At 41.1% G+C, this 21911-nt stretch overlaps 2 protein-coding genes across 2 annotated transcripts in view; both read left to right on the forward strand.

Moving 5' to 3' along the window:
* bend5 (BEN domain containing 5) overlaps nt 1-12991 on the forward strand; it is a 39090-nt gene extending 26099 nt beyond the window's left edge. Inside the window, exons 7-8 of the transcript XR_013301347.1 lie at nt 11123-11212; nt 12941-12991. The gene's annotated coding sequence lies outside the window, so the exon portion shown is untranslated. The remainder of the gene's footprint in view (nt 1-11122; nt 11213-12940) is intronic.
* Nucleotides 1-21911, forward strand: part of agbl4 (AGBL carboxypeptidase 4) — a 212241-nt gene that overhangs the window by 175063 nt on the left and 15267 nt on the right. The window contains exons 7-9 of the mRNA XM_077607305.1: nt 11123-11212; nt 12941-13055; nt 14275-14386. Of these exons, the coding sequence (XP_077463431.1) occupies nt 11123-11212; nt 12941-13055; nt 14275-14386 (317 nt within the window). The remainder of the gene's footprint in view (nt 1-11122; nt 11213-12940; nt 13056-14274; nt 14387-21911) is intronic.

The following is a 21911-nucleotide window of genomic DNA, read 5'->3' on the forward strand; positions in this document are numbered from 1 at the left end:
GAAATTAGGTTTAGTCAGCTTGACGGTACACTCTTTGTTTTGAAGTGCAATTCTGCCATCCATAGAGAGACTTGATATACTAAGTGTTATCTGTATTTATCCAATAGCAAGAATAGAAATAAAATAAATAAAAACATTATGAACAAATACTTAACAACCATAAAAATAATACATAGTACTAAAGTTCAAATGTAGAAGGAGACAATAAATAAACACAATCAAATGTAGTGATGTAAACAAACGTGCACCCATCAACAATAGAAAGTAGTATCTACTGTCAATTTTAAAATGTTTTTTCTGCATCTTTAATAATACACTAAAGCAACAGTTTAAAAAAAATCTAAATGATCAAGCGAAGGTTTATACATTATCACTGTTTGCCTATTTTTCGAACATCTCGTAACAAACTAAAACATGAGTGCATCGAGGAATTCCTCTTGTTATTTTGTTTGTTGTGTCCCAGTGGCCAGTGGACTCGAACGCGGCGCTAAGTGGCTGCTAATGGCACAAACACGGCTGCGGGCTTAAGGTAGCAGAACGCCCATTAGGCCATTATTAACGAGGTAATGGCCTGTTACTAAACTGCGGAATGACATTGTCGCCGCCGAGCTGACACCCATAAACGCGCACGTGACCTCCCTGCATGCGCACGCGCAAACAAACACAACAACGGGCAAACATCACACGTCGTCGGTGATTGCCTGTGCGGATTGTGAGAAGTTAAAAAAAGCAGGTAGAACGGAAAGAGAAGCCAGCAATCTAATGGACATAGCTGGGAGGCATGACGGCAGTTATTAAAGCCGGTTACGCTTGTTTACCTCCACTTGGATGCATTGTGCCTTTCAAATGATTTATAGAAGAGAAATAAAAGAGTGCACATCACTCCCGTCTGTTTATCTGGCTAAGCGCTCGCCTCAGCTGATGTGTTTAGTTCCAGATTTTCTACCTTGAAAGTGGTCCTGATTAACTTGGTCCAAGCCTCAACTCTCCTTGTCATAATGAATTTGACTTCTATCTACGTCAAAGGCAGTAAATGCTCAATGTTTTTCCCTCTGGAATCTGTTTTTGTTTTGGGTTTTTTGGTGATACTCCCACTGTAAATAATAAAATAAAAATCAAATTCCCTATGAGCCATTTACGAAGGCATAACTGTATTTATTTATTAATATTTTGAGTATTTAGTACAATTTTTCTCAAGTTAGCACTCTGAACATCATTGATGGAGTCAAATTACCCGGGCATGGTTCATTTTGCGGGCACTACTTATATTTTTGAGTAAACTGAATTTGAAATGATAAGTTCTAAAGAGTGTGCTGTCAAATAGGCGGTCCGCCAGGATGTTTAGCTCAGTTGTCTGCATGCTGCGCTGCTTCGAATGTTGAGTTCAGCCAATGTTTCTTTGATTTCAGCCAACCTTTTTTGGTCTGAAATCAAATCACAGCAGGAGGAATATATAATTGTGTTTGAGGAACAACATAATAACACAAATAATCTGGTAAATGGAGAGGGTTATATCAGTGGCGGTCCGTCAGGGCCTTCAAGGCCTTCTCTGCTGGCCTAAGAAATATCTGAATCATATATTATATTTTGTCCATCAATACTTATTAAATAATTCCAAATTGTCTGTTAGCTTCCTTTCATTGCTTTTCCCCCTGGTTGCACTGCTCCCAGATGTGTGTCTTCATATTGAATCATTTAACCAATCACATTTCAGCCATTATTTGTTGCCAGGGTCAGAAATCTGCCTCAAGGCCTTCACAATCAGTTCTGCAGGCTCTGCTGCATTAAACAAGCGTCGATAAGACTGTTGCTTTAACCAATCAGATTTCGAGTTGGCAACACGACAATGCCTTGTCGCAGGCGTAGGGATACGTCATTGCCTTCTCGCAGGCATAGGGATACGTCATTGCCTTCTCGCAGGCATAGGGATACGTCATCGCTTTCACCAACTATGATTGGCTAGTTATTAGCCAGAGCTACCAAACTGTATCTGGAGATAGCTGCACAAGCAAATACATTGTTGTGTGTCGAGGTTTTATAGCCATAAAATAGTTTTTGAGGGTTGGATTGATTCGTAGAAGGCGCTACGGGAAAATTCAAGGACCGCCACTGGGTTATATAGTTGTCAGAGTTAATCCTAACATGGGTTGATGACATTGTTTCAATTCAAATGAGTCCAAATCATAATGTCATGAATTTATTTTTGTTCATTTCTTTTTGCGTTTTTAACTCATTGATTTCCACCGATGACGAACCAAAACCTGTCTAAAAAGGAACTGCATTTTCATTTACCACATCGTCTCTTTGACATATTACACCACTGTCACCGCTTGAAATAAGGAAACACCTCAACTAACTTCCTACAAATGCAATGACAGAAGTCAAAACCATCATAAAATCTAACTATCCCGAAAAAATCCCGAACTATTCCAACCCCGCTATGTGCTGTCTTCTGTCCACAACAAACAAACAGTAGCTGTCTCGGCTCCATTTCACAGCAGCTTTGTGTCACAAAGCTCCATTTAATGTCATTTAACAGTTATCCTAGCTTGCTAAAGTTTGCCAGCAGCTGGGCCAACAGTGCTCGCAAACAATCCTGCTGCGGTTCAGCGATAGGGCAACACAGTCGGGGTACATCCCTGGAAAATCATTTCTCCCTCAGCGTTCTTCCTATTTGTAACTTGTCCTTTCAAGCAAGACGGCCCTTAAAGTTCACTGGCCCATTCTTCAAAAAAGCCTATTACTGACTGCTTGTGATTCTCTATCATGCGGCGAGCAGACCAGCCATGCCTTCGTTTTATGTTTCCCTCCTCCCGTCATCTCTTTCTGAAGCCACGGAGAAGAGACGTGCTCAGAGAAAGGGCCCGCGACCGCCGCCTTGAAAGCGCCGGCGGCCGCCGCCACAGACGTCTGGCTAAAAAGGGCCCATTGTTTTTGATTCTTGACAGAGCGCTGACTTTCACCCTCTTTCACTGTATCTCTGTGCGGCCCTCAGTGTCTGCCAACCCTGGCTCTCAACATTAACAGAGCTCTTGAACACACAGAAAGAAGTCTGCTCTCATGTGCCGGCCTTGAAGATGACACTAGCAATAATGGCCGAGCCCACACAATGCTTCCATCTTTCCTGACATATTTTCAGTCTTCGTTGCTTGATAAATAGAAGTGATTTGTGTCGTAAAGCCAGCGAGGGACGCATTAAGATGCCATTGAATGAGAATTTAATGAGATGCAATTCAAGCACAATCCAAAATTCTGCCCTTGTAAAGATAGGAATGCATAATGTGTTAATAATTGCGCTTGAGTTTCTTTGCTTTACACTTTGCCGCTCTGCTGTGGAATTCCTATCTTCTCTCTGTCTCGCCATTAATTCGTAAGCGTTTCCACCGAAACCAGACTCTTGCGTCGAAAATGTAAAGATTACATTTTCGGGTATGTTTATTGTGCCTCTGAGAAGTTTAAAAAAAAACTGTAAATACATGTGTAAACATATGGAAAATGGACAACTTTGGGGTAATTATTTTAGCGCAATGCCTGGTTCATATTTAAAAACATAACTTAGTCTAACTTTTTGGGGTGACTTTATTTGTGAATGACTACAGTGATCAAAAATGTGATCGCATTAACTTTTGCACTATTTGAATAGGCCGTTTATTGACAGTGCATCTAATACTGCAGTGCACCTTATAGTGCAGAATATACAGTATTTGGAAAAACCTAATAAAATACCTACTGCTGTGCAAATATAATATTCTTTTTAAATTTGTGAACATGGATTCCAGGAATATAAACCATGAGTAGTTTGTAGATCATAATTTTGAGATCGATTTTGAAAACTACTTAGCAAAATCTCACATACGAACAGGAGTTTTCGTTCTTATTCTTTCCACTGTATAAATACTAATAAATATTCACATATAAGCTGCACTGAACTATAAACTGCAGAGCTCTAAGCAGTGGGAGGAAAGTAGGGGCTTTATAGTCTGAAAATTACAGTAGTTTGCTGTATATTTCTACAACAATATCAGTCAATGTCAGACAATGTCATCATGCCTGGCCCAATTTTAATTCAAATCTTAAGTGACATTTGAGACATAACCATGCCTACACCTTTCTTTATTAGCATAATTATAAAAACCTTTCAGCACGGTACGCTCCTGTCGCTCAGATGTTCTACTTCCGACATCCCCGCATTTCCCTTCACAGCCGCCCATCGTCTGTGACCTCGGCCGTCATCACGGGCGTCCTTGTAGCGTACAAATCTCTCCGTTTCATAGTGAGCAACCATAAGGGGGCTTGATTGCAGCAAATTGATCCAGAATATGACTCCCAGCTTTTCATCTCACCGCCTCTTCATCTCCACTTAAGAGGCCCGCCATCACTTGTATTTACATGGCGTCCTCTCAAGGGCCTCCTCCTCAGACGCAAACAACTTCCTTCCCATACTTTCCTTTTCACCTTTTCTCAGTATTCCAATTATTACTATGCTATACTATTTCACACTATGTCTTACATGGTCTTGGACATTGCTATTACAATAATCTCGTCTTGATGTAATGAAAGCATGCATGATTGTTTTATCCACCGACGATAGTAACGAAAAGAGGCCGTTCTTGTTTTTTTGACAAAGACTAGTGAAAACATTTGCATTACAAATCAAACCGCATCTTGTAGTATTCAAAATATTTTTATCAATAATACACCCGTGGTCAGTGACTCTGCAAAGTGGAGTTGTGTGTGCTTTTCGCCTCTTGTGTCCCTCCGGCCTTCCCTTCCCCTTGTAACCCGCTGCTCGTGATTTGGTAATCAGCCCTTGTGTGTCTACTTAAACCCGGTATGTTTGTAAGTCATTGTCGGATCGTCCACATTGTTTGCTTCATGCCACGTTGCCATGCTATTCTCCATGTTCCTCGTTTCCCCATGTCTTCCATGTCAGGTTTGATTTTGTTATTTATTGCCAAGTCCTTGTTATTTGGCTTCATGCCACGTTGCCATCCTACTCTCCATGTTCCATGTTCCTCGTTTCCCCATGACTTCCATGTCAGGTTTGATTTTGTTATTTATTGCCAAGTCCTTGTTATTTTCTTGAATCCCTTCCTGCCTCAGTTATTATAGTTTTGTTAGAGCACTCCACGTAGTTTGTCCATTTGCCTGCTACCCTGGGTCCAACCACGTTCCATGACTGAGCTACCCATAAGAATAGAGGCTTAAACATGATTGCCCCATGGGCGTCCATTCGTCCTTGAGCTGTACGTTTGAGACCCCTGTTTTAGCATCTTTTTTCCCCCCATTTCTCAGTGGTTGTCCTTGATTTGATGTCAACCGGTGGAGCAGGAGAGCCTTGGATGACGTACACGGTCCTCACGAGGCTTCTCCGGGTTCGCTCAGCTGGCCACTAAACAGAGTCTGGTGTCATTCCAAGGCTCCGTATAAATTCAGAGGCCGAGAAATATTTACGGCCCACGCCCATCCCGGACGTGATGCGCTGAGCGGAGGGGGCCAAGCGTGTCTTGTTGCCATCACTCCAAAGTGAGACTAATTTATTGCAACGTAAAAGCGACGGAGCCAAGAGAGCAGCCAGGCAGAGACGTCGTGGCCTTGCTTTGTGACTTGCAGTATAATGTGGCATAAAGCTGTGGCCAGAGTGACATTGTGTTTTTATTGTACACGAGCACGAGGCACATTTTTCGCTCTCCTCAAAGAATTCCACAGACTTAAAAGGTTGTATCTCCCATTAAGTCTGATATAGACTTGTGCAGGTTTTATTGTCACAGCCATGTCTTTCAAAACCATTTCTTAACTTGTTCTAAAGCACCAGTACGAAATTGGATTTCTTTTCTCCTTTAGACTAACAAAACTTTATGCCTTTAAAAATGTCAAAGAATTGACGGGTAGTGAAAGACAGATAATGATAAATGCCAACACTGCGTTTTCTTTTTCAGTTTTTCAAAATGTATCCCGTAAGGTTAAGTTGTAAAAGGAACAAGTTGCCCAAAATGAAAAATTACTACAATATTGAAAATTTACAACAAAGTTCCACCTATTGATAAGAATTTCTTTCTTTGTCACTGTCTTGTGAACACTGCATTTTGCTGAAGAAAATCAATAACATTGATTCATCATTCATTCGTCTTCAATTTCACTTTCTCAAAAAGATATTTGCCTTAAAATATTTATAATATCTTAGGTAGCACTTCATGAATTATAGATGATGCCAGCAAGTACCGTTTTTTTTTCTTAATGCCATTGCACGAAAATGTACACACGTATATTATCGAAATTTAAAAAAAACAGGGAAATGTGCTAAATAGGTATCTGTTAACATAACATGTTACCAGTTATTCTTATAACTTGAGCCATCATTGTTTACAAATTTTTCATTTTTACTCCAAATCGATACCAAATCCATTAAAATTGACTATCACTTCTGAAGAACTCCTCCAATTGTAAACCTTATAAGAAGAGATGGCCAGGAATGAGTTAAACATAACCTTTAACTGTAAAATTCAGTTTAAAAAAATATGTTAAGATCAATTCAACATTACCATTTCACTGTGAAGGTCTTGGCAGGTAAATCTTCCAAAAAATGATGACAGTGAGCTCAGTTAATTACATCACGTCACATACGATTCACAAATTCCAACCCCAAAGTTACTTTCATAGCTGCCGCGTGTGTACAAAAGGCTGACCAGCACATTGAGAGTAACCTTCAATATCTGTCACATTTTATAGGGTTCTGTCTTTGTCTTTTTTCTCCCCTTCCACGGCCACTTTGCTGCTTCACGCCAATTTGCATATTTATCAGAGCTGATCGTACTTGGACATGCTTTCATTTTTTTTTTTTTGCCCTGCCGCTCGAAATCGAGCAGTAATGTTCCGCAGAGTGGCGCACGGGACAATGGCAGGTGAGAATTATGCTGAATGGGCATAATTTGAGTTTCCGCAACTTTGACTCGCTCAGTCATTGTCGTAGCTTTCCCTCCTCAACGTGAACCTTCGCTTCGCTTTTTCAATTTTTAAACTTTCTTATGTTTTTTTTTTTTTAACACTGCAGCTGAACACTCCTACTTCACATACAGCTCAGTCCAAATAACCCAATCACATGTTAAATAGGCTGTTTGGCCTTGTTAAACCACAAGCTCAACATGACTTGTGCAGACTCAAACAAATGATTTTCTTTCATAATAACAAAGCACTTCTGCAATTTCATCAGTTTCGAGGCACACGGGGCAGGGAAAAGAATTAATTCACACCAACGCTGACAAACTTGTTTAACTAATCCATTAATCAACAGGAAATTATTCTGCAACTACTATTAAGTTATCATTACAGTCGTTTATCAAAGAAAAATGTATGCCAGATGCTAATTCCTGCTGTTCAAACATACACATGTTCTTGTTTTTTCACATGGATGTAGACGAAGACATCGTCAAAGAAGCGGGACAAACATGTTTTCTTTCATTTACAAGAAAACTTATTTTATTAAAGTACTACAGTTGCCTGAAATTAGTCACACCGTTAAAAAAAAATTACTTAAATCGTGAGCTCCTGGAAATATTCGAGATATTAATGAGAATATATTCTAATTCTAAAAAATCATTTTGTTTATGTAGAAAACATCTAGCATAAATTTACCATCATGTCAAAGACAGTTACTCAAAGTATTTAGCAGAGGAACATGTTTGAATAAATTGCTTACATATATATTTAATGTTAAATTTTTAAATCTAGATATAATTTGTGTTGTGAAGCCATGAGTGCAGAAACACTGCGTGCATATACTAATACCAAAACAGCAAATACGTCCCATTTTAAGTCATTTAGTACCATAGATGTCCAAGCATTGAAACATGATCTCACAGTGCCATTTGATGAATTCACCTGTTAATGGGAGGGAATAAGTCAAAAGACTTTAAACAACCAATACATGACTAAGTTATAACTCATTTCAGGCTTAATGTTGTGAATAGTAACCATATCCCTCGCACCCTGGCCACCAATCATGAGTGCCACCTACAGGTCAGCACATACTCATGCACTACTTTGTCTTAACTTGACCTTGTTCCCAAGCCCAAAACACTACACATTACCACGTCATTTTTTTCTAACTAGCTTCCTGCAGGTCACCTCTGGGTATCGAGGTGCCTATAGAGGAGCACGACATTATTTAGTGCAACAATGTTTGCCTGGGCACAGCTGGCAAGTAAACACAAAAATGGTGTGGAAAGCATTGGCGAGAGCCCCCTAGAAGATGCAGTAAAACACAAAGACAAATACAGACAGCAATATGGGATAAGTAGTGGATCTATTGTAAGCTCCACTTGCCTCGTGTGAGAGATTGCGTTGATGAAGTAGCAAAGGCTCAGGAGCCAATGTGACCAGGAAAGTGGTCAACTGTGGTGCAACATTGTTGGGAGCACATCATTTTTAAAGATTCAATTAGTTATTGTTTTTATTCTTTTGTTGGGTTCTCTCTCATAATAGCAATGGTTGGCAGTCAGTCCAGACCACACATGAAAGTTTTGCAGTACTTTGTACTCATGTTTGCTGGCTTGTGTTCCTGCATCAGATGCACGTTTGGTAAGCGGGGTTTGAAGCCAGAGTTAGCTTGATCATGCGTGCGGATTTATGCAGGAAGGCTCCTCATTTAAGTTCCTCGCCCAACTTTAAGGAAGAGACGCATTCGTCTTCCGTTTTGGAGTTACACCCGAAAACAGCCTGTTCATGACAGCTCGCTGTGTTGAGCGTGACCGGACGTTTCGCCGAAAGATGTTTGGTCCCCGGACGTTTGGTCCCCGGACGTTTGGTCCCCGTGCGTTTGGTCCCCGGATGTTTGGTCCCCGTACGTTTGGTCCCCGGACGTTTGGTCGACTGGACGTTTGGTCGACTGGACGTTTGGTCGACCGGACGTTTGGTCGACCGGACGTTTGGTCGAACGGACGTTTGGTCGAACGGACGTTTGGTCGAACGGACGTTTGGTCGAACGGACGTTTGGTCGAACGGACGTTTGGTCGAACGGACGTTTGGTCGAACGGACGTTTGGTCGAACGGACGTTTGGTCGAACGGACGTTTGGTCGAACGGACGTTTGGTCGAACGGACGTTTGGTCGCCGGGTTCGCTCGCTGTCAAACTATGACAAAGTTTACTGTTGATATTTTGATATTAGATATTTAGATATTAAACTCACTTTCTCTCATGATTATAATTTTGAGAGCTGGTTTCAACAGTAACAATCTGGCGTCCAAACGTCCGGCCGAACAAACGTCCGGCCGACCAAACGACCGGCCGACCAAACGACCGGCCGACCAAACGACCGGCCGACCAAACGACCGGCCGACCAAACGACCGGTCGACCAAACGGCTTTCGACGAAACGTCCGAGTACCGTGTTGAGATAGGCAATATTAAACAAGAGCAGGGGTGTTCAAACTATACATCATAGATAAATATTCTTGTAATGAACCATTTTTCTGAGATTCACTATAATATGACACAGTTGTTGTAATGTAGAAATTGTTATAAATATTGCCTATTTTCTTTTTCCATTATATTGTGCAAAACGTCCTTGCTTTTTCGAGGGGGTACCGTGGAAATGGCTTCCTAGCCCACGTATAAAAATTCAGTGTTATAGCATTTCACAGACACCGAGCATCCAACAGCGCCTCGGAACCGCGAGCGCTCACATTTAAGGAAAAAGAACCCAAGCTTCTCTGTTGCGGCCCTTGAATGGCAAAGCCATTTGTCTTTGTGAAGGGCAAAGAGGGGGAAAAACAGCAATAAAATCTGATAGAAACTACTTAAATGGAACAACATTTATTTTTTATTTTTTGTTTACAACCTGCTGAGACTTATACACCCACACGCACACACACACGCATGCAGCTCTGATGTTAAATTGCAATTAAAGGGAAGGACATGTGCTTAGCCTTTAGCTAATTAGCATTTTCTCCGCTCAGCAGAAAGAGGCGGGCAAATCAATATGATATTAAGTTTGCGTATAGCAATGAGGCACACATCCACTCGCATCAATTAGCAACAGATTAGGGAAGAAACACTGGCACAAAAACAGCAACAATTAACAGCTTTCCACTCTTGTGTTTTTAATTGCATTTAGTTGCACTTTTTTTCCTTAAAAAAAGGCTGCAGGATTAACCCTATAAACTCAATATGACAGTAATTAAAATATTTGGAGAATTCAAAGGTTTAAAGCAAGAATTATTTTAGGGTCTAGGTACTGTGTGTAAAGTGCATGACTTGATTTTATCCCTGCAATCAGTATAATATTCTTTATTTTCCTGACTGTATTTAATCTTCACTTTTTTCTCATTACTATCGTCACATTTCTTTGATGATGTGCCGCATGGGAGAAATCACACAGCGCCACTGCCTTATTATTCCAAAGCTGAAAAACGTATTTAACTAGTCCATTAATCAACCGGAAATTATTCTGCAACTACCATTAACTCGTCATTAACATCGTTTATCATATTAAAAAAAGAAGGATGCCAGTTGCTGATGTGTGCTGTTCCAAATGTACACATTTATTCGACATGAGAAAAGAATTTTGATCATGAGAAAAAAAATTCAATCATAATAAGAATAAACTTTTTTTCCAGCAATTGCCAACAATTCCAAATTCTTATTATGGTTGAATAGACTTTTAATTTCCCATTTTTACTTAAAAAAAATCAGACTTTGATTTGTTTTCAGGTAAGCAGCATATTCCACTCATGATATTCAAAGCAATTCCAGGAGAAAAAAAATAGCTCATTAAAATACTATTTTGAAACCCTACTTTGTAGCCCCAGTTCTAATTTTAAAGCCTACTGTAAAACCATAATGAAATATTCCGATTTTTTTAGGAAAAGTGGGCTCTGTCTGCTTATTCTACCATTTCTTCTCACATATTCTTAATCAAAGTGATTCATATGAGATCAAAATCTCATCCTGAGCTATGCAGTATTTACACACAAGTCAATTGAATTGTCTCATATTTGATTCCAGTGTACCGACCGCAGAAAAGACGAGCCATGATGGCTTACCCCGAAGTCGATTGCTTTCACAGAATAACGACAAGGATTTGAAATGTTAGTTAACGAGAATTTCCCTCTTTGTCGCACCTTAGAACATCACAACGGAGGGAGGGAGAAGAAGCTGGTGTTCCTCACGGCTCGCGTTCATCCCGGAGAGTCTCCTGCTTCGTTTGTCTGTCAAGGTAAGCCCCCGCTCTTATTGGGGAAGTGATTGAGATGCCATTGCACTGCTCTCACTAGCGAATTTCATCAGCTAAATGTGCGAGTGAGAAACGCACAGCAGTAAATCGTATTTCAATATTGTTTCGTTGGCATCAAAAGAATGTCGTGACTACAAAAGTGGTACTGGAAAGACTGTGATATTTCAACATTGTAGCCTCCTCTTGTGTGCACTTAAGCAATCAATCAGCCAGCCAATCATATTTTTGGCATGTAGGAGGAAACTGGGGTATCCGGAGAAAACCCACACAAGCCCGGGGAGAATATGCAAACTCCACACACCTGGGCTCCAACTCTTGATCTCAGAAATCTGAGGTCGAAGCACTAACTATTGTCCATCGGGCCGCTTAACTTTAGAATATTAGGCGTCAATTAATTCCTATTGACAACGCTAGATGTCCAATACATTTTGACTGGGAGGGGCGAATGAACGAATGTTGTTAAAAGTGATTGGACGTCTTGGTGTTTTAAAAAAACGCATTTTTATAATGTCGATGTTTGTGGAGATATTGGCATTTCACCTTATGCGTTTATTCACTCCATCCGAACAAATGATAACCAGTTTAACCCTTTAAAGCCCAAAACACTAAATAACAAGAATACTACAGTGTTTCAATTATAGATTGTCATACATTTTATATTACATTTAGGATAACATCCCTTTTTATCTGGGGAAAAACTATCCCATTGCTCAAAATTCATGTACTGAATATGATATGTTTGGCCAATAAGTTCCTGACTTTGTTCACATGACTATGTTTCTGACCAATATGCCTCAACATACAATACTATAAGACCCTGCAATGTGAGATCTATGTTTGTATATGATATTAGTGCATATAAAGTGAACAGCTCTTGGCCAAGTGATGCATTGTTTTGGCGTTTGAGCGGAACACTCCAAACTAATAAAAACATTTCACACCTTTGGGAAATTCCCTCCTTGAAAGACAATTTCTACTGAATTTTTTTATGACTTTCTGCCCCCGGCTGCTTTGATCTGACTCAGGTGAGGGGGCAGGTTTACTCTTTGCGGATCTCGCTAACTTGTTAAGCATCCGTCTGGTTGTTTCCAGCACCTCCTGTTTCATCCCATTTGTATTGATTTGGGCTCCGGTTGCTGTCAAATTCAACTCACGCAGAATTACCCGGATTTTGTTTCTTAAAAATTTAATTACCCGCTTGTCTTTGACTTTAAGTTGGTCTATTTCGTTCTAAATACCTTTAAAAAATGCCCTTTCAAGCGATTTCATAAGATTCAAAAGATATTTTCATGACTCCTTTTATAGAATGTTTTTATAAATATGACTGTCTCAGTTTAACACATTTATTTAATATAGGAATCGTAAGTAACCCTATTTCTCCCAATGGTGTAGTGGTTCACCTGACGGGCAGCATGGGATCGATTGCCACTTGGTGTTGGTGTGATTGTGAGTGCGAATGGTTGGCGACCAGTCTAGAATGTAATCCGCCTTTTGCCTAACATCATCTGGGATAGGCTCCAGCACCCTTCGACCCTGACATGGACAAGCGGTATTGTTAATGAATGAATAATTAATGTGTACATATTATTTAATATTTTATTGTCATTTGTATGTTGGTGTTTTTTTTGGGGGGGGATGATTTGGGCAGCCAAAATGCTTTTTCCCCCTTTCAAGTATTTGCACTTTTGTTCTCAAATGTGTGTTCTATAGGTGTGATTGACTTCCTAGTGAGCCAGCATCCGGTCGCTCAACTCCTCAGGGATTATGTGATCTTCAAAATTGTCCCCATGCTGAATCCAGATGGCGTGTATCTGGGCAACTACAGGTATCCTCGCACGTGAACCCATTTTCACGACGACACAAAACCATAAACACGTGAATTCCCCCTTTCAATGCCAGCGTTAATTAAAAACGGCTCCCATATTTCACACTTTTATTTCCTGCTTCTTGAGCTAATATCCTCTTAACTCCACCTTCAGAGAGCCTAATGAATTCATTGAACTCACAGCAGCGCATTTGTTGAAATGGTATGTGGCCGTGGGGCTCTTCTCTTTGCCCGTCCGTCCGCGCTCGCTTCCCTTCTGTCCTTTTAACACCAACGCCGCAGCTCTGTGGGCATCCTTCTCCCGTCTATTCACTACTCTTTCCCTTCTTCATAATTGCCTTTTACTTAATGTGCCCAGCCACAGGAATACTAATGCACGTCAAGATAGGGATCGGAATATTCTACCCGTGCGTGCATGCGTGCGTCAGTGAGTGAGTGAGTGACATCTAGCGGCTGGACTCTCGCAATCTTTGGCCGTGATTGGTAAGGCCTGAAGGGCTTTTCCCCCCGGTGAGCACGCTCAAAGGGGAGCGTTTATAAGCGTGTCGACAGACGGGGTAGGCCGCAACCCACCGATCCGGCATCAGGGGCCCTCGCAGACACGCCGCCAAACCCCATCGTAGCGAAGAGTGGATGGCGATGAACGTATGTGGAGAAAAAGAATCGATGGCAGTTAACCTGGAACCAGTATTTTGCTCACGGCCGGCCGGCCGCTCGGCTCTTTTGGCCACGCAGTATGAGTAACTCTCACGCAGCTAACAGCTTCGGCAAATGTCAGCAATACAGAATAGATGCAAGATGACAACTAACAAAGGAGCTATAAATACTCAGTGCAATCTGTTGGAAATGCTTTGGACAGTGTTTGATAACTTTATTGAGCTGAGGCAGTGGAGGCACATGAACTTCTCTTGTTTTGGGGGGGAATTGTGAGCCTAAAATGCATAAATTAACAGTGTTTTTACAGATACTTGTGTTTTCACAAAACTAACTAAAGTTAATTCATTTAAAGAGACAAAACACTGCATTTTATCCACAAAAGCAATATTTACACACCTCACAGTTACACGACTGAAGTTTTAAAAAAACTTTTTGGGGTGTTGAGTTGTAATGTTATTCCTTTTGAATCCTGCACTTGAAGAACGTGAAGTTTCAAAAAAAACAACAACAACTAAACCCATGAAAAAGAGACGAGAGTGAGCATTCTTTTCCCCCCCCTCAGGTGTTCGCTAATGGGCTTTGACCTCAATCGCCACTGGCAGGACCCCTCGCCATGGGCACACCCAACGCTACATGCTGTCAAGCAACTCATAGTTCACATGAGCCAAGACCCGGTGAGTAAGCAAACACACACACACACACACACCCTCAAACCCTATCACGCATACACCCACACTCTGGCAAACATATGTTCCCTCTGGGGCTCTTTTCTAATAGTGGCCCCAATTTTGACACCGCTTTACTAAAGAAGTTCAAACGTACTAATAGAGACCCTCTGAGGCTTTTCACATTCACGCAAGCCTCGTGTGAAAGGGTCCTGTGGCAAGATGGAAAGAAGGTAGCATGACCAAATTTGAAACTGCTGACCAATTCTACATTTTTTTTTCCATTTTCACTTCCTGCCTGTACTATGACTAGATAAAAATCTTGAAAACAAAGAAAATGCCATCATAATATAGTCTTGGTAAAGTTCACCGAGCAGATTCAGATTATCCTTTATTCACCCGTAAAGTAGATCTCAGCTGTAATCACCAGTGTGAAGAATTGAATACTTTACTGTATATGCAATTTTCTTCACTTTGAGGCTAACACTACTTAAATCTGACCTTGGGGTGGCTGTATCCCTGCGTTCCGTCCACGGTGAACATAGCTTAGCCTGATGATCCAAGTATGTACAGTGTGCCCTCTCCCTGCTTGGTTCAGCATGTTTCCCCCAATCTTGTTTGCGCTTGTGTGCTGTGGGGAACACGATAGGCTCGTCAGCACCTCCAGAATGTCAGCGTAGCTCTCCTGACCATTCATAATCTTATACTGTAGCAACTTTGGTTGCTTTATTCCGCCGTCGTCAAAAAGCTACGCAGGCCAGTTTTTTTTTCTCCCCCTCTTTGTTTCTGACCGTAATTATAAGCAGAGGAGCAGGTTGGTGGGATTACTGAAGGTCAGTGAGTGTCCTGGGAATATGCTCCCCTTTGGTACACTCTTCTAAGCCTGATAAGAGAGGCGGGACCAGGGGCAGGCCAGAGATGGGGTGAGGCGCAGGGCTGGCATCACGCAGATTAACCTTTTTCCCCTCCAGCGCTGACACGCTGATCAATAAACGCTGTCATGGCAGCGGGATCCACTCGTTGCTGTCATTCACACAGTCGTTGCATGCTATTGAAATGAATGTACGATTTGTTTCAAGCAGGGGATTTCCCTACAAAACAAAACTTGCGTGTATTCGTATTAGTCGCAGGCTAAGCCACAATATGAAAAAATATGCGACTTATAGTCCATAAAATGCGATATATAGGATTGTACTTAACCGCTATGATTATCCAACCCCAAATCCAATGAAGTTGTTCATTCCGAGTCCATTACGCTTATCTGCACAACTGTTTTAACCACATTTTACTGTGTCAACCACTTGGATTGAATTCCGAGTTCTTTGACAAGCCAACAGAAGTTCTTCTTTGTCTGCTGGTGATTTCAGTATGGATTGTCAGTTTACTCTCATAAACGGACCGGCAATTGACCTCTTGTCGCCACATCACTCTTTACTGTGACCAATCACCTCTGCAGCCTCCTTTAAGAGAGTGTGTCCCTGATAATTGCCTGAAGTCCAAGAGCTAATTTGGAGGTTCTTGTCGATTTGTCTGTCTCGCAGCAGCTCCTATAATCCCATTAGACACACCAGTCGTGTGTGTGGCTCCCCCATGCCAGTGTCAATGCCAAGTGCGCTGCCAGGAGGCCTCTTTGCCACTGCCCTCCATTCATGCTCATTTCACACAGCAGGCACGGGGTCCGCTAGGGCCGGGGGCTCCATTAGCAGGAGATCAGCAGCAGTTATGGCAGCGCAGTCGGCCTGAGATAACAACGGGCCTCCCTGCGCTCACCGCTAAATCAGTTTGATTATTTGTCAAGTGAAGACCATGGGAGTAGGAGGGCGCGGGGAATGGAGGAAAAGCTCCAATTTTCAGGTAATTTGTCATGCTATAACCAAGAATTACAACACAAACCAGACAGCCACAACAAAAGCAGAAGCCAGTCGGAAGATTGACCGCTGATATATGTGTCCCTGCTCAGATGTTGTAGAGCAAATCGACGTGATATCACTGCATTCTCTGCATGTACGCGTCTACAAATGATGAGGCGAATAACTCAAGGACTTACTGCTAGCAAACAACCGATGGTCCTGCGATGCCTGCCAGAAGGCAACAGGTGGTGTTTGATAAACTGAATTCTTGAGTCAGCCATGATACACTCTGAATATCACCGTTTGTTTGTTTTTGCCTTCTATGCATCTTCCAAGATGGTAGGTAGATTTTATTGTCTAATGAACTGATTTGGATTTATTTAATAATGGGACAGTACATATTTATGAACATATACATATTCATGTTAATGAACATGTATATGTAAATATGTAAGTTTATAGCCGAAGGCTAATTTCCATCTTTAGTCCCTTGTGGAGGTGGAAGATAATTGATGAAACACACACACACACACACACACACACACACACACACACACACATACACACATACAAGTAGTTCTAGGCTAACACAAACGCCTGAATTGTGAAAATACTGTTAAATATGCTTTTCCCAGCTTAGTTTACAAAATTTAAAAACTAATGGCGCTAAAGGCGATTATGCACAAATGAGCTGCTAAAGTACTGTCATGTGAATGAGTGGAAATGTGAATAGCTTATAGTTCTCCCAGTAAAAAATATACATATATAATAATGAATAGAAATAAATGTAAACACATATATCATCTATATATTTAAAACCTAGAAAAATACATATATGATTTCTAAATCATAGTGTTTCATAGATGTGGCTATAAAGTTATTTTAGGTCTCACGCAAAGTTTGAAAACAGACTGTTAGATACGGCAATAACCCCACCCTTCCTATGAGGGACTCGGCAACAATATATCACTGCCAACCTTCCTAGTTCACTTGAATTGGACGTTGATTCCTGTCATTTCACTGAAACATGATCACTCAATCACAGCCCTCCCAATTTAAAATGGATTTGACGTCTAACGCCATCAAAGGCAGTGAGTGATTTAAACGCCTGTGACAAGCGCCCGTTTTATTTATAATACTTGTAAACGGCCCAGTCATACCTCTCATCCGCATCCATCTGATGGCAAAAGCTGTTTGATGAAATTCCATCATTTACCATCTGCAGCTGAGGATTGGTCAGCGGCAAAAAGTGTCTGAACGAGGCAGTGATGCAAGGAGCTATAATCTGTTCCCAAGCTAGCGTGTTGTTTGTTATGAAAGAGAGAAATGGAGAGGGATAAAAGAGAAAATGGGGAAAAAAAGAGAAAAGCGTCCAGAGAAACAAATGGACCCATCTCCCCGCTAAAGCATTGCTTTTCCAGCTCATTTATCAAATGCAGAAGAAGAATTCGGTTTGATTGGCTGATTACCAAAAGCATTCATCACTGCCTGATGCTTCCCCACCAATTTGACAGCGCCATTTTGGATAATTTGTTAAAGATGACACAGAGGTCATTGTTGCTCTGGCTTCTCTATGACCTTTTTAATATTAGAAAATTAATTTTCTCCCCAAAACAAATACATTAGCTCCTGTCAAAGCTGGGTGATGAATTTTGCACCTTGAAATCTCTCCAAATGCTGACCTTCCTACCTACTGCCATTTTCTATTCGTATTTCTCATTGTTCTCAACAGTTCCATTTCTCTTTAAAGACCCTGACCTGGTGGAATATATTTCCATAAACATAATACTGTATAATTAGACATATTCATTCATTACATTTCCGTTAACGCTTACAGGATTTTCCCCGAAGTGCCTGGAGTCCTTTCTGTAAACATTTGAACTTCCCTCCTCAAAGATATGATTAGGGGATCTCGGTATTTATTATTTATACTTTATATATTTTCCCCGCGTATGAATCTCTGCATTGAGCCAGCTCGGACGCTCGGTTGAACTTTCTTATTTGCATAAGTATAATATAAACGCTGCCTCGGGTTGAAGCCTACAAAGCCCCCCAGGTGCTAGGGTAGAAAATATATTTTTCATAGCTAATCTGTACTCACAGATTACTATAGTGTACGCACAGTTTAGTGAACTGTACCCACAGTTTCGTAAACTGTACCCACAGTTTCGTAAACTCTACCCACAGTTTCGTAAACTCTAACCACAGTTTCGTAAACTCTACCCACAGTTTCGTAAACTCTACCCACAGTTTCGTAAACTCTACCCACAGTTTCGTAAACTCTACCCACAGTTTCGTAAACTCTACCCACAGTTTCGTAAACTCTACCCACAGTTTCGTAAACTCTACCCACAGTTTCGTAAACTCTACCCACAGTTTCGTAAACTCTACCCACAGTTTCGTAAACTCTACCCACAGTTTCGTAAACTCTACCCACAGTTACGTAAACTCTACCCACAGTTTTGTAAACTCTACCCACAGTTTAGTATACTCTATCCACAGTTTCGTAAACAGTACCCACAGTTTCGTAAACTCTACCCACAGTTTCGTAAACTCTACCCACAGTTTTGTAAACTCTACCCACAGTTTTGTAAACTCTACCCACAGTTTCGTAAACAGTACCCACAGTTTAGTATACTCTATCCACAGTTTCGTAAACAGTACCCACAGTTTAGTATACTCTATCCACAGTTTCGTAAACTGTACCAGCAGTTTCGTAAACTACCAGCAGTTTAGTAAACTGTTGCCAGTTTCACATAGACCCGTAAATGGTAGTCATTTTGATTTGGTCCGAACTCTAAAAACCCTCCGCACCAACCAACCAGCTACAAATGGGATGCCTTTGAGAAAAAGGTTTTTTAGAAGGTAACTATTATTGCACATTTTCTATGCCAGCCGTGAACAGTGTCACTTACAGGTTTCTATCTGACTGCTATCTGGCTGTCTATATGGCATTTTATTGGAGTATGATGATGTTGCATGATACAGGACGGGAATGTTTAAATATGAATTCTAATTGAAAATGGAAATGTGTTGGCAGATCAAACCATTTGCCGTTTTAGTTGCCCATTAGAGACCAGCAGGTTTCGTCGACGTGTTACAATGACACCATTCCATACAGTGTCTCGTCGCCTCCTCCTTATGAGTTTTCACACAAATATGGAGAGGCCCCGAAGCAATGGGCAGCGTCTGCACCCGTTCAGCCTGATTACATGTCACCTTTCCGTTCATAAGCAGATAAATACCATCATCAATATGAGAACACGATCCAGGTTGACATGAAATAGAGGAGAGTGTGATGGAGAGAGACGGAGGAGAAAGGTTTTGTGTCATTTACTCTCACCCCCAAAGCGGGTCACACCATCTGCCATGTTTTGTCACTGTGACATCATTAGAGGGTCACGAATCATGGGCAATTGGTTCTTCGAAACCAAGGTATGCTGCTTGTGTAATTTTGCATGTGAAAGTGACGGATTCTTTCCATCGGTCATTTAAACAATGCAACTCATGCAGCAAATGAATGGAAAAAAAAAAAAAGATGTTGGCAGGTTTTAAGGTCATGGTCTGCGTTTGTGGACTGGTGCATTGTTTTGAATGTTTGGTTTTGTTTCATTTTGGCTTTGCTTTCACTTTTGGTTCACTTTCTCTTATTCATTCATTCTTCTGAAGCGCTTAGCCTTACAAAGGGTCTTGGCGATGTTGGAGCCTATCGCAGCTAACAATGAGCAGAATTTGGGGTATACTCGGAACTGGTTGCCAGCCAATCATCGCAAAGCACATATAGACCAACCATTCACGCACACACTGGGTACAGAGCATTTGGAAATTCATTTAGCCTTCCATACATGTTTTTGGAGGATGTGGAAGGAAGTCAAAAACCCGCAGAGAACCCACAAATGGAAACTTCACACTGGAATGTCAGAGTAGGGAGTGCTAACCACTCTAATACTGTACCGGCTTTCTCATGTTCATGTCTTGGTCCAAATTGTTAGGTTTTTTAGATCCATCTGTTCTTGTCAGTTGTGTCAGCCAATCAGGTTCCACCAGCCATTTGTCTGAGTGTCCCTCATTGTTAGGTTTATTTTTATGCTTTTCAGTATTTTTTGGGCCATCATTGGAAGCTTGCTGACTTTTTGATGTCAGTTAAACCTTATTAGATTAACATTGATTTACTCAGCGCATGTGCGTGTAATAATGGGTATTAATGATGTAACAAATTCAGGCAGGCAATCTGGGATACTTGGATTTGATTGGCTAAAATTGTACAAGTATTTTTTTCATCTGTAATCTGCCCAGCCACTTTCTTAAAATACTGTCCTTTTTCCTTTTACTTCACTATTAGAAAAATGACATTTGGTGTTTTTCAATGTATTAAATAAGATTCTTTTCAGTTGTGGCCGTCACACTTGCCTAACCTCCCATAGGCACTGCAGTCCATATTTAAATGTTAATATAAAACCTTACATGGGCCGCGAGATTAACTTTGGTCCTTCTTTTCATTCTGAACGAGCGGAACTTTCCGTTCTCCTCCAAAAGGTACGCTGCTGATGCAAAGGGCTTTATTCCCGAGCTTGTAATCCTGCTTCAATCAGCTCTTTTTTTCCCTCCCCGTGTACGGATAAGCTGGGCGTTTATGGCTCTCACTGCACTCCCGCACCCCGCCTTAATTAACATGCAGCAGATAAGCACTTGTAAGACAAAATTCATTCATTTGACCTTCTTGGATTTACACCAAAGTGTTTACGGCCACCTCAAGTTCCCCACAAGTGGAGCATTTTCCCCCGGAGTTTTGAGCCTCCATCTTTTGTTTGTCTCTTTACGGAACGCCTTCATTTGGAGCTTTGGCTCTCTCGCCGGACCGCTTGCTCACCCTCTCAAATTGTCTTTTGACTTTCATTCAGCGGTGTCTGTTTCTTAATTGCCCTTAATTGCTTAATTACAATTTCAAATGAACAATTCTGTAGGTCAGAGAGGGTTGCTAATTGAAGCATCAATCACAGTAGGCGGCCTCTAAACTGTCTCTCGTTGATTGACAGCGCATTAAGCGAGCATTGTAGTATGCTTGGACGTGACATTGTGGTGGGTGGTTATTTATGAGGCCACGGCTTCATAACTGTCCTTTATGGAATGGTGTGAAGGAGAACTCAATCAGGGGACAAACCTGGTTAGAATTAATTGAAATTGTCCGACATTCCTTCCATGCAAAATTCACTTTTCGTCTGATTTTTGAGTGTGTTTGCTCCTCCCTGGAATGGAACCATCCTTTTGTAACTCCACACCATAGCATAGCTGAAGTAAAAATACACTTTCATTGTCATGCTTGAAGAAATCTGGCCAGATTGGGCAAAGACCTGATGTAAAAAGTTGAAGGCTGTCAGCAGAAGGGGTGAACTTCCAAGTAAAAGTGGCAAAAACCATAGCGACAAGTCCTGGGCCTTCACGTGACAGGAATAAATCCAGCATGAAAGTCAGTAGGAAGTATTTCCTCATCAAATTCTGGAACTCGGAGAAAAAAAATCACGAACAAAACACCTAGCAAAAAAAATGAAGCCGTTTCTTCGACTATAATTTTGGTGCAACATTGAAATGTCGATACTTGCGATTTAAAACTCACTGCAATAGTATAATTACACTAGGTCAATAAAAAAAATTGTATAAAATCTTGAAATAATGAATTTCCAACC

The sequence above is a fragment of the Stigmatopora argus genome, chromosome 8 (genome assembly GCF_051989625.1).
Source record: "Stigmatopora argus isolate UIUO_Sarg chromosome 8, RoL_Sarg_1.0, whole genome shotgun sequence".
Taxonomy (NCBI): domain Eukaryota; kingdom Metazoa; phylum Chordata; class Actinopteri; order Syngnathiformes; family Syngnathidae; genus Stigmatopora; species Stigmatopora argus.